The sequence below is a fragment of the Nelumbo lutea genome, chromosome 7 (genome assembly GCF_056320005.1).
Source record: "Nelumbo lutea isolate HS-2025 chromosome 7, American lotus-T2T, whole genome shotgun sequence".
Lineage (NCBI taxonomy): Eukaryota > Viridiplantae > Streptophyta > Magnoliopsida > Proteales > Nelumbonaceae > Nelumbo > Nelumbo lutea.
Window position 1 is genome coordinate 5265307 of NC_142690.1, and position 18583 is coordinate 5283889.

At 36.7% G+C, this 18583-nt stretch overlaps 1 protein-coding gene across 4 annotated transcripts; it reads right to left on the reverse strand.

The window, feature by feature from the left end:
* Positions 1-2549: 2549 nt before the first annotated feature.
* On the reverse strand, positions 2550-11284 carry LOC148844788 (copper-transporting ATPase HMA4-like). Of its 4 annotated transcripts, none has more exons than XM_088955818.1 (9): positions 11071-11284; positions 10294-10581; positions 8174-8919; positions 7538-8009; positions 7047-7214; positions 5282-5536; positions 4987-5109; positions 4391-4876; positions 2550-3138 (listed from the first exon to the last, which is right to left on the reverse strand). In XM_088955818.1, exons 2-9 carry the CDS (start codon positions 10555-10557, stop codon positions 2716-2718), a joined length of 2937 nt encoding a protein of 978 aa, XP_088811944.1. In that variant the 5' UTR covers positions 10558-10581; positions 11071-11284; the 3' UTR covers positions 2550-2715. The 4 variants fall into 4 exon arrangements, with proteins under 4 accessions (XP_088811944.1, XP_088811947.1, XP_088811945.1 ...); XM_088955821.1 differs by lacking the exon at positions 11071-11284 and adding an exon at positions 10935-11068; XM_088955819.1 differs by lacking the exon at positions 11071-11284 and adding an exon at positions 10892-11013.
* Between the last annotated feature and the right edge of the window lie 7299 nt (positions 11285-18583).

Below are 18583 nucleotides of genomic sequence, written 5' to 3' on the forward strand. Positions count from 1 at the left end.
ATTCAGTATTATCATTTACTAACCTGTCTCCAATCCCCATTGGCATCCCACACTCCATCCCCCCCCCCCCCGCGCATTAATTGGGATATCTCCCTATGAGAAGCACGGGAGATGTTCCTAATGAACGGGGGGAGATGGACTTGTGTAATCCCATTGACAAGTTAGTCTGCGGAAATCTGATTTGGTTATAAGAAAATAATATCCAGTGCTACCAAGTCCGAATATGCTCCTCAATGAGCGTGCATCACACCAATCTCATAGCATGTCTTGGTGCACATTGGGAATACCTTTCATTCTTGTATTTATTATTTATGGAGAGTTGTTTCTAATACAAAGTGGGATGTGGTTGTGAGATTGGTGTGAGGCATGCTTTGTGAGGAGCAGATCCCAATTCGGTATTATGCATACGAACAAAAAATAAATAAATAAAGGGAAATAGGTTAAGATATTTTATATTTATGCTAATAAATTATAGTTTATCAAAAAAAAAAGAAAAACAACTCTTTGAAAACTTAAACCTGAGACCATGATTGGTGGAGAGTCTATAGAATTTATATTTGGAACACTAAGTTAAAAAAAAAAAAAAAAAAAAAATCTGTGAGATGGTTAGGGAGTGTTTTGAGTCTAGACTAATTGCATATGATGGCTGGAGGAAGGCTTTCTGCAATCGCTTTGGTGTGTGTTGGGCAAGGAGTAAAGTATCTGTATGGAATATTGCACCGGAAAACTTGAATACAAATATGGATATGGATATGGGTACGCATTAGATATCAGCCCAAGCTGGACTATGCCATTTTTATTTTTTATAGAACTTGCATTACAAATTGGACATGTTTCGTGTAAGTTTTCTCATATGATCATTGACCATGGGTACCCTCAGCATGACATCCTGTCTATCTTAATCTGATTAATGAGATTTGGAGATAATGGTTGATAGGTATTGCAGGGAAAAAAAAAAAGAAAGAAGGGCTGCCACATTAGAAAAATCAGTATACTTTTGCTGATGTAGCAGCTATTTTTTGTTTTGAAGGTCTCTTGGTTGTAGCGAGACTGGGGATTGAATCCTGCTTGCACCTGGATTTGGGGCAATCTTTTGAGAAAAAGTTAACTTTATTCAAAAAGAAGAGGCACATGAGGCAATGTTCACGACAGATAAAACTATCAGAAAATTACAAAGGCATAGAGCTATCACTAAAGAGAAAATTCCTGTGTGCACCAGATTTATAGCCTATCAGCTTTAGAGTTTAGCTCCCTTGGAATCCAGACCACATGGGCATTTAAAGAAGCAAGAATGTCTCTCACTTCAGATAGGTAGTGAGCTAAGGCCCAAGGCCCACTGTCAGGACTAGAAAGCCAGTTAATGGTGTTGGCTGAGTCTCCTTTAATGGTAAGATTTCGTAAGCCCATGTCTTTCGCAATCCTGATGCCGGTTAGAGCTGCCAAGACTTCTACCTTTGTTGAGGAGGCAATCCCAATTGGCCCACTAAAAGGCCAACTGATACCATTTCTATTTCGAATTACACCTCCAATACCCACTACACCTGGGTTTCCCAAAGCACTCCCATCAAAATACAAGGTCTTCTCGCCATCCACATCAGATCTGAAATTACGGGTAGTGATATGTTGTATTTGTTTAGAGTGAAGGAAATTTACAATGTTTCTTTGGAGGTCATCTAAGGGGACACCTCTGAAATGAGATAAGCTGGAAGTCCATAGGATTCGGGGCAATTTGGATCTCCTACCCACAACACACTGCAGTTATACATTAGGAATATCTCCCCATGAATGGTAACATGTAAATAAGATGTTCCCAATGTACAACTGTAATATCCTATGGGTAGGATCCTAGTGGGCAGGAGATCCGAACTCGGATAGGGGGGAAAGGGTTGGGGCTACCCTCGTTGTGTAGCCCTTGAGCAAAAAAAAAAATCAAAGATTCAAAATATTATGTTTTTATGAAACTAGAACCTCTAACTATTTAGTAAAACTATAAAATTTAAACCCATTTAATTTATGTAGGGGTAGATCCTCGTTTAATCCAATTATAAACAAAAGTTACCCTTAACCAAACCAAATTTGAATTTGAATACAGCCAAAATCGTGGAAGGCAAAATGGACCAAACTTCAGTCAAATATCACATCAAGGACCCATCCCAACCAATCAATGGGATCATCCCTACCCTTCTCTTTCTTTTCCTTCAAACCAAACATACCCTCGAGCGTGGGTTTCCATTAATTCAGTGGGACCCACCAATTTACCTGCTCGTCTTTGCCAGAAAATGAACGATGCCAAAATGTTTCAAACCTGGACTAACGGACAATTAACCATCCACTTGGTCACTCCGGCCCTAAACTGGGTAGAGTCAGCTTCCAATTTAGAATTTTCCAAAGAAGTATAACTGCACAACATCAACCCAGAATTTGGAAAACTGCAACCTATGTCTGTCCTGTTGTCCTACAACTATCCTTGGCTTTTCCTGTAGATGGACTGTTGTCAAGCCACTTATACCTGTCCAGGAAGTCTCAGTTCCAAACATCACAAAAGAAAATTAATAAAGATGGAGAAATGCATCACTGAAAAGGTGAACTACATGTTCTTTTACAGAAATCCAGTACAGACCTTGTTGTAACAATTGGCAGAAATGGAATCATTGCAGTTCAAACACTACATGGGAGGTGAAAGGTGGCCAAAACAAAAACTGAATTCTAATTACCTTACACAGAATTTGAGTAACTAATTGACCCTCGAGTGTCTTGGGCCAGCAAAGGTTTCTTGTAGGACTGCAATAAGAGCGATGAGCAGACAACACTAAGTGAGGAGGCTGCCATGCAAGCACCAGCAAGCCAAGGTGGTAATCGGATTCCGGTAAAAGGGAATAAAACCCCAGCAGCAATTGGCATTCCAAGCACATTGTAACCCAAGGCCCATACATAGTTGAGCCGGATCCTGGAGAGAGTTTTCCTTGAGAGATCAATGGCTGTTATAACATCCTCCAAGTTGCTCTTGATGAGAACAATATCAGCAGCTTCAATGGCAACATCAGTACCCGCACCAATTGCCATGCCAACATCAGCAGCAACTAAAGCTGGAGAGTCATTGATTCCGTCGCCTACCATTGCCACAGTCACACCTTTCATCTGGCATTAGATTTGATTTCAGTCAATCAATAGAGTCATAGACATATGCCGTACATAGACATCTAACATCATATCGTCAATTCATGTAGTTAATCAGATGGTGCCTTGTAATTGATGGGTTCAATTGTCAGACATTCACTATCACCATATCATGTCAGAGTCCAGACAAAGTTTTTTGGACTATCACAGTATAGGCTACCAGATCAGTCTTCTTTGACATAATGGCAGAAAAGAACTAAAGATGTTAGCAATAAACCAACAAGTCCTCTAAATTATGTTTTGCTCTGATTACTACTGGAACTTCATACTCAGTCCGTGCCTAATTAAGTCCATAGCATGAAAGGATGTTAGGGATACATGTATAATTTATATACTAGTACAACCATTAGGATATATGGATCACATATACAACATGAACTATGTATCAATAAACTAACTGACTTGATCAGTAATATACATTCCTAACATATCCAGTTTTCTGGCATGAAAGTGAGCTTGTCCCTACACAATATCAATTGAATAAAGCCTTTAAACTACCGCTTGTTCCTATGAACTAGAAAATCAATATCAAAAAGCTGGGGAGCAGTATAGCCCATGTGAGTTGCATGGCTGGCTTAGATGAGCCATTAAGAAGCATAACATCATATCAGCAGTCATGTAATTTATTTGACATAATACTCTGCTTTGATTTTAAGATTGGTGGGGCAGATAGGATTGAGGGAGCTTTGGGTTGAGAGGCATTCATCAACGAGAGACTTTAAACATGAAAGCTTATACACGACTGTTTTTCTGTATCAGATTGGATGCACATGGCTTTAGAACTTCAGTCTCTATTTGCTTAACCTTAATTTTTTTCTATATAATGTATACTCATTATGTAAAGAAACCCCATTTCCTTTTAACGTTCCAGAAAAAACGATATGATAAATTTAATGCAAACAAAACTGAAGTTGAGTTGACTGAATCATTAATCCAGGAAGATGAGATATTATTGTGTAAACTACTAGTCGGGTGTTCAAGTGTTGTAATTCAGTCCATAACCACTTAACCAACTTCTTACTATCGCTTAACTGTAAAAGAACACCCATATGATGGTTGTCTCAATGAGCAGAGGTCAACCATACTGTTTGAGGGTCAATAGTCCTTACAAGAATACAAGACAAGGCATTTGAATCATTCAATGCATTCAAGGGAGAAGGTTTATATTTCACATGGAGTATTACTGGCCCAGCAAGTGTTTGGATGTATTTACCTGTAACTCTTTGATCTTATCAGCTTTTCCTAGTGGATCAGTTTCAGCAAACACCTTGCTAATTCCAAGCTCCTTTGCTATGGCAGTTGCTGTAGCCCAGTTGTCCCCAGTCACCATAATGCTTGAGATCCTCATTGACTGGAGGTATGATACAACCCGTTCTGCCTCTGGTTTCACAGGATCCGTTATGGCAAAAGCCCCAGCAATCCTCCCATCAATGGCAACCAGTACACATGTGCGAGCTTTCTGTTCAGTTTCTGACATATAATCTTCAACATCAGGGCTCAGTGGAACATTGCAGGCCTGCATGAGCCTCTTGTTCCCAACCAACACCAGTTTTCCCCCAACATTTCCACTAACCCCAGCCCCTGGATGCACCTCAAAGTCCTTAGGTTCTGTTACATGTTCCATAGCAGAGCCATACTTCTGACGCAGCTTCTTAGCATATTCCACCACAGCCTTTGCTATTGGGTGCTCACTGTTTACCTGCCAATGGAACTTTCAGAAATCATTGGGAAAAATCAAATCTATAACTTTTAGTCCAGAACATAGAGCAAGCAACTCCAACAAAACTAGGTGTTAAATATCAACCTCACCTCAGCAGCAGCAGCCACATCACAGAACTCCTGGATAGACACGTTTGAAAAGAGCATTGTATTAACAACAATAGGTTTTCCAATTGTCAATGTGCCTGTTTTATCAAACATAACAGTTTGTACCTGCATCTTGAGGGATGTGGCCTAGTTAATCACTCAAGTCCAGAATAAATTCAATTTCTAACAAAAAAGCAATCCTAAAATTGGATATTTAACTGCATTTTTTACCATACAGATTATTCAGCTCCATTTCTTTATCAAAAAAATAGTATATTTATCTGATGTGATTTCTTGCCTTATGTGCATTTTCAAGTGCATTTCCACCCTTGATGAGGACACCTTGAGAAGCTCCCTTCCCAGTGGCAACCATGACGGCAGTTGGGGTTGCTAGTCCTAGAGCACATGGACAAGCAACCACAAGAACTGAAATGCCAAACTGCAGAGCCAACTCAAACCGATCCATGGCTTTTGGAATCCAGCATTTAGGATATACACCAACTTCTCCTGGAATGAACCAACCCAACCATGTAAGGAATGCTGCTACAACAACCTGCAATATGGTGGAGGGAAATAAATACACATTGCATCAAGGGAAAAACATGGAGATTTTTCCCTTCTATATTCCTATTTATATGAAACATAAGAACTTTAATAAAGTCTTAGAACCAAAAGGTCAAGGTTCTTGCACAGAGGAAAAGTACTTCAAAATGAACCATAATTATTACAAAACTGGTCTAACAGAAAATTGATGGACAAATTTGATACTAATTTATGTTTTTAAAAATTGATTAGAATCTGGAAGAAAAATCTCCCTGAGTTTATGTAAAACAAGAAAGGATTTAGGATGGTAGCAATGGCAAGTAACAGAAGTCATGAAGTCTGGAAGGGAATGTAGCAAGAAAAATGAAGTGGATAGGAGCATCTAGAGTTGTTCCTGATTTATGCATGTTAATTAGATTTAAATGAAAATTTTATAAAATGACTATAAGACCAGCAACAATATATATATATATATATATATATATATGAAGAAAAATAGTAGGCAAAAGAAGCTGCATGTATACAAGTTCATGATGTTGAGATGAGTGAGTGGTAAGATTAGATTTAAAATTTAGAATTATAAACAAGTGCGATGTAGGTAGTGAGGGGCAGTCAACTATGATCGACTGTTTATGCACACAAATGACCACCAACTTTGTCAGTAAATGATCTTTTGCAAGTTGAAGATTCAGATAAAACTAGAGGTCTCATAATTTAACAATGATATGGCCCTTGAAAGAATGGAATGGCAAAATATCATTTTGTACGTTGGGTCAATATCCTGTGGAGTGGACTGATTATGCAGCAGATAAATGTCACATTTTATCCACCATAATTTAATTGGTATATACAAAAATAAAGAGCAGATAACTTTTCTTCTGAGGACACATATAGACTATGATAGTGAGACATTATTTGTGTCAACTGGCCATCTTATGGCCCTAGATACTCATTAAACTCATCTGTCTCCTTTCCAGTGAAAGCAAGTGTATTTCAAGAGTAATTCATCTTTATTTTCTCAACATTCATTTTCTTGTATTTTACTTTCATAGGTTTACCTTCACCATAAAATCGCAGAAGCATACCTGAGGAAACAATTGAATTATAAAAATAGGCAAACTAGTTTCCATTCTTCCTATGATAAATGTATAAGCAGGAGTGCATTGTTCACTCTATCATCAAAAAAAAATTGTACATTGAGTGAAAGACATCTCTGCCCTGAAAGTGATAAATGTATGAGTTCAAAAGAAACTATTCATCAGACGACATTATTTCAAAAATATTCAAAATCATAAGATGCTTTATTTTGTGGTTCTGTATTTTGACAATGACTGACTAGATAGCTGTTTCAAGCACCACTTTTCCCAACCTTACAGGAGTTAAGCAATCGACTATTTCACAGAAACACAATACATGTTGAGCCTTTGAATTAACCATTCATAAGGAGCTAATAGAACTGACTAGAGTAGATCATTATTAACTTCAAAGTGAAAGAGCAAGTCATCAAAGAAAGAACCTACCATAGGAACAAAGAATTTTGAAATTTGGTCTGCTAGTTTCTGAACTGGTGCTCTGGCAAGTTGAGCAGTTTCCACCAGCTGTACTATTTGGGACAATGCAGTCTCTGACCCAACATGAGTAGTCTTAACTACTAAGCATCCATTCTCATTTACAGTTCCACCAATAACCTGATTATCACACATTAAAGCATAAATTAATTTGGAATTTGGCTTCCAGATAAAGTTTACAAGGTTACTCACAATGCATAAAGAAGAAATATATAAGGGTCAAAGGGCCATTGCCAAAATTTTGTCCCAGTTATGTGGGATCTTGGGAGGGGTGGACTGGATTAGTTCAGACCTAAACTTAGGCATTTTCTTTCACAAAGTGACTGCTATCAGACTCAAACCCACGTTCTCATGTTTGCCAGCCCAAGATTTTATCATTGCACCAAATAATGGCCCCAAGAAAGAAGAAATATAAGAAGAAAGATATAGAACAAGAACAGAACCTTGTCTCCTGGCCTCTTAGCTATGGGCCTTGATTCTCCGGTGATCATACTCTCATTTACATGGCTTTGTCCCGTTATAACAACTCCATCAACAGGAACTTTTGCCCCTGGAACAATCTTAATTACATCATTTCGTTGTATCAGTTGAGTACTTATTTCCATCTCTGAGATCACATTTCCTTCCCCATCCAATGTTAGCAGATAAGCTGTATCTGGTGCAAGGTCTGTCAGTTTTGCCAAAGCATCTGATGTTTTCCCCTTTGCTACAACTTCCAAATATTTTCCTAAGAGAATAAAAGATATCAACATAGCACTGGTCTCAAAGGAATCCTGTCCTTCAAATGAATATGAAGTGAATGCTTTTATAACAATATATACAGAGTAAAAATAAGCAGCATTAGTGCCCAATGCAACAAGAACATCCATATTAGCAGACTTTCGTTTCAATGCATGATAAGCTCCAACATAAAACCTGAAATGAAAATTAAGAGACGGAGATATTCAATTACTAAGTATCAGAAAAGACATTTCATGCATACTAATCTTCATTCACAAACAAAGAAATTCCTCACACTGGCAACAGAAAGACAGCATTAACAAGGACCAAAAGTTATCTGCTAGCATCTGAATTAGTACCTTTGGCCAATAATGAATTGTACTGGTGTGCAAAGAATCCATCTCAGAAAAATCCCAATTGTAAGCATGTTGTGGATCCTGTAGTTTAGCCAGTTTCCATAAGGAGGAAGCATTGGAAGTACCATTGAGAACATAAATACCGGAACTGAAAATAGGCAACTCCAAAGAAACTTGTTTCTATATGCATGAATTTCATGCTGCCTTTCAGTTTCTCTTTGTCTTGGAGGGACATACAAACTTGCATGGTAGAGATGAGGCTCATTGCCAGCTTTCTGGATGCATTGAATGAGAGACCTTGGACCAGTAAGATTGGGGTCATAGCTAATAGTCACCTTGTGTCCCACTTTATCCATTTCCACGTGATTCACACCTTCTACTGACTCAAGGGAGGACTGAATAATGGTCACATCCTCCGGAGAAGTAATTCCATGAAGTCGTAGATGCAATTTGTTCATATCATCTCCCGAGGTAATGAGATCAGCTCCAAATCCAGCATCTTCAGTGGCTTGTATGAGCTGGTCAGAATCAGTGATGTTTGGATCAAAATGAATTTTTGCTTCTTCAAGGGCTAGACCCACCACTGCTTTTTTCACTCCATCAACCATCATCAGGGCGCGCTCTATGGATTCAGAGCAACTTGTGCATGTTATTCCCTTAATTCGGAGTCTGCATACTGCTATATCTTGTTCAGGAAACTCCTCAACTTGAAAGCCTATGTCGTCTATGGTTTCTTTGATTGTTTTTGCCTTAAGGGAACACAACTTTTATTGTTAAACATGAAAATAATACCAATAGAAAATCCTGGAAACTGAATTCATCAGAAAAATGTCACATTGTTCTATATTTAGAAATGTCTTTAAATGTAGAACCTTGCAATAAATTCATATTAAATTGCAAAATGACCTATAGTTAGAAATATATATGAACAAATGTAGAACTTCACAGTAATTCTGTCTGCAAGGGCAAGATCTACACTTGCATGTAAACACCTATTTGTATCTACAACCAAGATCCCATAAGGTGACCAAGTTAACAGTGCCATACTGACAAGTCTCATTCTTGGGAATTTTCATTGGGAATATTACCACTAATTAAATATTTTTTTGTATTTTTTCATGTTTATTAGGAATACTAAGGTATGCATTTGGAGAATGGGGGTTAAAAGATATTCAAATATCTCATTGAATTGGTGAAAAAAAATGCAAGGATATGCATGTGCTGAAGTTGGTATTGCTATGATACAATTCACATAATCTATATTGGATTTTTAGTGTCAAGGCAAGTCAGAAGATAACTCAGCAACAAATTTCAACACATATATAAGTATCAGTTTCACAAGTTACATGTTTTTTAGGGAATCAATTTAATTGTTTTAACATGGTCCCATATAGAAATATCACGCAATGACCAGTGCAGCCTCCACATAAGAAAATATGGATACAGTTCTCAGTCATTTAGGGGATATTGCCCAATATGTTATTGATTTTTATGATATGAGATATGTTTTTTCGTTTAAAAGAAAACGAAATCATACATATTAGCCAACAACCCCTAAGCATGCTAAGATGCAGTATTAACTATATTCACACTACTGCTTTTGTGGGGATCACAGAGGAGGGACCCATTGAACACTGTACTTGGATACAGACCCATAGCCAAAACTTGAAAATAGAATGCCATTAAAAGGGTATCAACTGAAGAAAACAAATCAACAGCTTTCTGTGTGTTTCATTGCTATATTTTAATGTTTATGAATGTAAGTTTATGTATCTATATCACTATATGCTGCTTGCGTTAAGATTGGTTCTAAGGCCAAAGCCTACAGTAACAATGCTTGCATACTTTGCCAACTAAGCAAGCTGCCACACTCTAAATTCGAGTGCTTCCAACAGGTAAACCTTTTCCATCAGGCTCAGAGGTTCAGCAAGCCATCTTGAAGCAGTATACTAAATGCATCACCTTGGCGGCTTGGCCCTTGGGATATATATGGTGTAGATGGGTTCCAAACTCGGGTTTGTGGCCTCAAAACCAAATTAAGGAGTATTAGGTTGGCTTAAAATCTTAAAATGGTGGAAAACTCATATATCTATCGAAAAACAAACTACGTGAAGCTGACTTACAGTGATGAGTTCTGCAGCGTATCTGATTACAGCTTGACCTTGAAGAGGTGATACGGTAACATTTTCAATTCCGTCAATCTTTTTCAAAACAGATTCTATAGATGTTGCACATGAAGTGCACTTGATCCCTCCGATTTTGAACATAATTTTCCTCGTTTTCTTAAATCCTTTTGCATTTGGTTGAGAAACGGTAACTGCAACACTCTCCGAGGGTTGAAGAAGAGGTACCTTAAGATCATCGGTTCCATTCGCCTTTGCCTCCATTTCCGCCTCGCAAAACAGCAGGCTCTTCGATGCCAACCAACGGAAGCAAAAAAACATAAGTCAAAAGTCAAACTCGTTATCTAAACCAAAATTTTCAAAATTCTTAATCCTCCTGCTGGCCTTCGAACTTCGAAGTCAGAACAATAAAATACATCATAGCATCAGGCTAGCAGAAAACAAACAAACCAAAAAATAAATAAATCAAAGCTTCGCCGATAACTACAGTAAAATCTTTTATAATTTTACAAGAAATTGATCCTTTAAGTGCCATAAGGTTAGTATACTTCTTTCAGACAAGAAAAAAAGGATAGTAAGAATCATCAGAAAAGCTCACTTCAATCAAGACTTGCAATCAATCTAGAGTTGCAGAAACCAACCGAATCAAAATTGAGCACGTGAAGATGGATAAGTCTTTATAGAAAACTAAACAAGATTAAAGAACCATATTTTCCCCCATAATTGAATCCAAGGGGAATAAAAGAATCTGCAAATCACTGATGGGTGACTGGGCACCTTTTGAATTTTGACGTTATCTAATTATCTTCGTTGGATTGCGGAGCGGCCACGTGAAGACGTCTGGAAAAGCTAGGGCTTACCGAAACCAGAGATGGAAGTATGGAAAGAGGGTCACTTTTCACAGCTAGGGTTCTCCAAATGGGAGGGCTGCGACCGCTGAGACGAAACGCACCAGAAGGCAAAGTGTTTCTGTCGTTCGCACCAAATGGTGGGAATTTCTTTATATGGTGGTCCGCTTTTTAAATTTTCGAATCTCCAACGTCCCATTGGGTTTCTACACCACTCTGGAATGAACGCTGCTTGAAATCTCGAAAATGCCCCTTGACTTTCGTGGTTCGTAAAATTACGGGAAAACAGAGAAGTTTGTGCAATTCAGTTTTGATAATGGAAATCGGAAATATAATAAAAATTCAATAAAATATACTTTAATAAAAAATACTAGAGAAGGTGGGGACTGGGGAGACTCAAAAAAATACTTTTATAATACTAGTTTTTTTTTGTACGTAAGGAAAAAATATTTTTTTTCTAATTTGTAATCAAAATCATAATTATTCATAACAAAATTGGAAAGAAACTATTTTTTTCTAATTTGCACCCAATCCAGAATTTGGTGCGAACGACAGAAACACCCCATAGTCTAACAAGTAGCCCCTATAAGCCATATCCTGTCCATGAATTTGGCATCAATTTACATGGTCAAGATAGATGAATTTGTCCTTCAATTTGCAATTGTTTGGTAAGAATACATATTTGTATTGAAAGTGAAGCAATGTATATTTATTTGCACTCAAAGTGGATCAATGTAAAACAGTTAGATTTTGATCTTGCAAAATTGATCCAAGTTTTTGTTTTTTATCAAATTTATACATGCTTTTTAACAATTACCGAAGGTTATGTTTGGAAAGAGTATAAATATAAATATGTTAGGCTTAATTTGGAAGGAGTACAAATGCAAATATATAGAGTGCAAAACCTTATATTTTGTAATACTTGTATGCATTTGCATTGTAGTAAGCTCAATTTGGAAGGAGTATAAATATAAATATATATAATATAAATACATACAAAATAATACAAAATATATAGTTTGCATTCTACATATTTGCATTTGTACTCCTTTCAAACTGAGCCTTAGACTCAGGTTGAAAAGAGTACAAATGCAAATATGTAGTGCAAAACCTTATATTTTTATATGTATTTTGTGTTGTTCATATTTGTATTTATATTCTTTCCAAACTAAGTTTTATGTGACAAATTTGAGTTCACTTAATGATGAAGGGTGATTTGGCCCTGACCTAGTAAAAAGGGGACACGTGGACACGACTTGACCAAGAGATGACAATTCAGCTTGATATGACTAGTTCGCAACAGATCGAGCTCGAAAATTCAACCACCTCAGGATAAGGTGATATTGGGACAAGATCACCTCGACCTCAAGGCACTTCGGCATTCAACCCAATTCGGAACTTAAAAGCATCAGCTCGGGGATACCAACTCAAACCACTACGTGATCCCATAAATCCCTCTAACAGATTCTGAACCACACGGAATCATGCCGCGTAACAACTAGCCTTATCACCTCCCCGCCCAATTCGGACGAAATTGATAGACCTTATCAGTTGATAACGTTATCCCCCAATTAAAGCGGAAACTGATCCCATCGTGACGAAGATCCCGGAACCGATCCGCAAAACCCATGAGGACTCAACTATATAAAGGCTCAAACCTCGAGGGCATAGGGTACGCCTGATTTCTCTACTCTCTAGCTCTCTAGTCTCTACATTCAAAGTCATTTCAACTCGCAAACAACTTACTAACTTAATCATCGAAACGACTTCGCTGGGCTAACCACCTCGGATTCTCTGATATTATTTGACACATCCACTTAGCTCGCCGTCCGACTAAAAGCCAACTCATCCTCCGACAGGAGTATTCAGATCACGCTACATCTTGGTTGTTGGTTAATCTCATCACATTAAAATTTGATTACTTTTCATTATTTTACATTTTACTAAATATAATTATCATTATATTCAACCAATCATATGGTGCATTGATTTTGTTCTCCGGGTATAAATATCTTGTGAGATTGGAGTTCACTTTTGCATTACTTTTGCATGGTTCCACGCGCAGTACTGCACATGCCACCGCCATAGACACTGTAATTCTGTAAAGAAGCGAAACTTTGGAAGGTAGCCTTGAAAGGACTCAAGGTGGGTATGATTGTGTTCAATAAGTGCTTCTCAATTGTTCTCTCAATCATCGTGTGCAATACCCCTACTCTTATCCTAACTACGTGGAGTTTTGCTATTGCCATCCTTTCACTCTCTTTTCTTTTTCTTTTTCAAGGACAACAGACAAAAGCACTCACAAGGTTGGGAGTTGGGACTGCCTTCCACTTCCACATAAGGACAACGCACACCCCACCCAAATGAGCCAACCATGGTAGCTCATCCAATTCACAAAGCCCCTGTTTGGAAAGCTTGAGCTTTGGCTGAATTGCCTTTATTGGGCTTCTTTGAGGAAATCAATAGATTCAAGTTAGAAGCCATGTAGGCTGAAAAATAGTTGCAGTTCTGTTTTTTTTTATTCAAACATTGCTTTCAGGCTTTTGGGGTGAGTCCCACTCTGCAAAGTCGGGAGCAGCAACATGAAAGCCCATCCCATTTACATGTGCCCTGTTTGGAATGGTTGCGAGTTTTTTAAAATTGATTTTTGCCAGGGTTGCTTTGAGGAAGTCAAGTAAAAACCATGTTTTTTCAAAAATAGTTTCAGTTCTTTTTTATTAAACATTGCTTACAGGCCTTTTGGGTGAGTCTCACTCTACAAACCCAAAAGCAGCAAAATAAAAGCCTTTCCCAAACAGGCACCTACTTACCACAGACTCTGCCAGGTCAAGCTCATTGTTAGGGGCTATTACTGTCTACAAGTGTTGCCCCACTGCAATTTTTAAGCTCTGCAATGCAGACAACTTGGTTGATTTTAAACTAAACAAACAAACATAATCTTGTAAACTGTTTGGTTTAACCATATGACAATGTTAATAAACTGTTTTCTCCGGCTTCCATTACAATCCACATTCTAAAAGCCTAAAACAATTGTGCACAAATGTTTCATCTTGGACCTGAGCTGAAGCTTGGAGAGAGAAGAACTTGATGGTTGCAAATTCATATCCTGACCCGGTTCCCATTCTAATGTTACTTGGATCAATTCCAACTCGAATTGTTTCATGTATAGCTTTGTTATTGTGAGAGTAAAAGTTTAAGTTACTATTGCTAAACAAATATAGCACCCGTTTGGTTCGCAGTTGGAATTAGAATCGGAATCGGAGTATGTTTGGTTTAGACAGGAATGAGAATGGAAATTGAAATCAGCAGTAATAGAATTTCATTTCCTCAAATTGAGAAATGCCATTCCAATAAGAATGGGAATGAGATTTCGATTCCATCCAATCAAATTGTTGGAATCGAAATAGCCCATTCCGATTCTAATTCTAGACCTCTATTCCTACAAATCAAGCAGGCTATAATGTTTTTTTTTTTTTTTTTTCTGAAATCCGAATTTATTCCTTACACCAATTTTACAACACATTGCACTTACACATTGGAAACATCTCCCATATTTTTAACTTTTAAAGAGTAGATCTGGTCTCACATATAACAATGGTTTAGGGCTCTAAATTTCCATGTGAAAGGATTCCTGAGTTGTTGGGGGGTAGTTCACTAAATAATACACTTAGCAAACCAGTGTATTATTTTTGTATCATCCCTACTTTTTAATTAACACTGAAGCTGTTTGTCAATCTGTACGATTCTCTTCTTCGAAATAAAAATAATTGCCACAATTGGTCAACTCAAAACAATTATGATTTTGTTAATGTAATAAACCATACGCATTGGCTAATACCCACTATGTCCAGCATTTAAAAAGTTTGATTGCAAGGTAGAAATTTAAGCCAATAATATTGGACTTGTCTAGGGTAGCTCTGTAATATCGGAATGACAATTGTATAATAACCATGTTTGGTTTGAATAAATTTTTGCTTTTGAGCTTTGGGCTGTAGAAAACAAAATTGAGTCGTTTTTCCTCCTCACTGAATGGTCCTAACACCCATCTCACTGGTCTCACAGCCGTGCATTTGAAACGTCCCCTCATGTTCCCAATGTGCAATTGCAACATGCTCTGAGGCGGGGGTGAAAGATTGCTACATGATTTGAAGCAAATCACTTTTAGGCATTTGCCCAAATTAAGGCTTACCCAAATGCAATGTATGCTATCCAAAACAGCAACAGAAAAGTAGCATGAAGAGACCTCCTAACTACAAACACGACCTATTATAGATGAGAAAGGATATCAGATTTGGTCCTCACAAAATTGTATTCATACTGTTCTCACAGCCCTTTTCAGCCTGCATTGGAAACATATCCTATAAATAAAAGGACATAGGTATAGAAATGTTCATAACGTATGACTGGAAAGGGCTGTGAAAATGATGTGAGCACAATTTTGTGAGGACTGAATCTGCCCTAATGAGAAAGACCTTTTTTATGGAGTGGGGTGTGAGGTGTTCCATGGGGCATGGGGCTACACTACACAAGAGGGGAGATAGCACATTCCTGAAACCCACGACTCTCCGACACTGGTGAAGGTGGGATTTGATCTCAAATTTTCTATGCAACCTGACAGAGACCTTAACAACTAGCTGGATGGTAATTACCTTCTATATGAGAATAAACACCAACGCCCATGGATCAATTGCAATGTGGACAAGCATAGGCCTTGCTAGGATATATATATATATATATTTTTATTTTTTTGGGTCCAAACGGGTTCTTGAAAATGTGACTTTTTCTAAAAGCATTTTTTTAGTGTTTGGCTTATCATCAATCTTTTTTTTTTTTGGTTCAAAATAGTCTCTTATAAACGTGAGAAGCCAAATGTTTTTTTTTTTTCCTACCTTTCAAATAGGCTTTTTTGATGCAAGTGAAAAGCACAAAAAATGTTAGAGAAGGGCTGATCATGGTCTAGGTCTGGCCAGGCTTTACACTTATGATTACGACTATAGCCTAGGCTTGGGCCCAGTCCAACCAGGGTTCTGAACTGAAACATAAGCCTATGCCTAGGTTGGGCAAGCTTAAAGTAGGGGTGAGAAAAAAAATAAATGAAAAATCGAATCGACCGAAACTGAACTAAAAAATTGATTAATCGAACCAATCGGTTCGGTGTTTTTAAAAAAACAAAGGCATCGATTGGGTTTCAGTTAACCAATATAGAAAACTGGCTGTTAATTGAACCAACCGGTATACATATATTTTTATATTTTTTTTATATATTTTATGTATTTAATATATATTATAAATTAATAAATATGTATTATATATATAAATATATATTTATAATATATGATATATTATTTATTATTTAAAATATAGTATTTTATATATATTTATAATATTTTATTATATATTTTTATAATATATTGTAAAAATTCAAAAATCGAAAAATCAACGAACTGAACCGGTGGTTAACCAAACCGATCAATCGGTTAACCGATAGGTTTCAGTTCAGTTTCGGTTACTGGTTCTCCAAAAACCAGTACTACTGGTTCGGTTACAAAATATGCCCCACGGTTTGGTTAACCGAACCGTGAGCACCCCTAGATAAAGTATTAGGTATATGCCCAAGTATGGAATTTCTTAGTCATAATGATTACCCCTAAAAAACACTCCAAAATAAAGGGCAAGCAAATGGCTAGGTTCTACCCTGGTTTAAATGGATTTGACCTCGAACCAACCTTGAACTGACTCTACTCAATTTGTTACAGGGTAGGGTTTGATTCCAAATTATTGGAACCGACCCCCACTTAGGCTAATTCCAGGGTCTAAGGGTTTACCCGACCCAAATCGATCGGATGAATCAGCTTTGGAATTGAATTTGCCTTCAAATAAACCCCAAAATACTTTTGAAGATGTGAAGATTTAAACCTAAGTACTCATGGTTACAAAAGGCCATGGTCTCACTTGACCATTGAGATACTTAAGTGATTTGATAATTTGTGTTTCATTTTAATATATGAATGTGTAATAAGTAATGTGAAAGGTAATATTTACAAATTTTAAATTATAATGATAAGTTTTCAACCATACATTAATATATCATAATAATTTACATATTAAATTACTCAATTTCATCAATAAAGACAATGTAAGTTTTAAACTATATAGTATATTTATTGAAAATAGGGAAATTGTCTAAAACTCACCAGGAGCTTTTAGTATTTCTCTTAAACTAACCACAACTTTTCAAAATATCTAAAACTCACCATGTCACTAACTTTACGTTAAATAGACTAACGAGTGTTAATATATTACCATTTTAATATTTAGACATGAAAAAAGGAAAAAGTTCAAAAATAATATTTTCAAATATAAAATACATAAAAACATAGAAATTACAAAAAGTATAAAAAATTATAGAAATTGAAAACAAAATAAAAAATTACTTTCAAATTATAGAAACTATAGAAGTTGAAAAACAAAATCAGAAAATAAAAATTGTAGAAAAAACACAAAAAATTATAGAAAAACACAAAAATTGTAAATAAATAACAAAAATACAGGAAATTTTATAGATTGTAGAAGATAGAAAAATGTAAAAAAAGCAGAAATTATAAAAAAACATTGAAAATTATAACAAAACACTAAGAATGCAAAAAAAAAAAAAACAATAAATTTGAAAATTGAAAAAGGCCATTTTTCCTCTAACTCACTATTCAAGGGTAGTTTGGTCATGAAAATTGTTATTTATGCTGACATGGACACCTCTGTTAAGAAGCATTAGCGGTGCATTAATAGAAGGTGAGTTTTGGAAAATAAAAATTTACTGACATAGTGAGTTTTATACATTTTAAAAAGTTGTGGCGAGTTTAAGAGAAATGTTAAAAACTCATGGTGAATTTTGGACAATTTCCCTTACAAATAAAGATTTTAAAGAACATGTTTTATTTTTTTACGAGATTTTACTGTTCAATCCGCCATCGGAAATCCTAGCTCCACTGTACAGGCGAGGGTAGGTGCCAGTTTGGAATTGAAGCCAATTCATGAACAGGTATAGATGGAGGTGATTATAATTTTGAATTGTTGTAGGTCAGAAGTTTAACTCAGAATTATGAGGTCCACGAATAGACATTGGGACCAATTATAGAACCACCAAAGCCAGAACCCACCATGGAACTGACCTTCGTAGCGTAGCTCCTAGTTTAAAAAACTTAGAATTCACCCCTATAGGATAGTTTCCAAGTTCTGCCATATAAAACTGAACCAACCTGACTCATAGCATGCCCACCCCTACTTTGGAAAACGGCTTTAACAATTTACACATCGTTGGGCCCTTGTGCCAAAACCATTGAAGTTCTGGAAAATGCCCAACCTAACCCCGCCCAACTTGCAGCTAAATATGAATTTTATTACTAACTTGGTTAATAAAGGATCCCCAACAGGTCGGTTTTGGT

Excerpts from the sequence above, each read along its gene's own strand:
- LOC148844788 (XM_088955820.1), bottom strand. The coding sequence starts at position 10,614 with ATGTTTTTTTGCTTCCGTTGGTTGGCATCGAAGAGCCTGCTGTTTTGC. Across the intron at positions 8,010-8,173 it reads CAATTCATTATTGGCCAAAG|GTTTTATGTTGGAGCTTATC; the intron begins GTACTAATTCAG and ends TTTTCATTTCAG. Across the intron at positions 7,215-7,537 it reads CTAAGAGGCCAGGAGACAAG|GTTATTGGTGGAACTGTAAA; the intron begins GTTCTGTTCTTG and ends TGTGATAATCAG.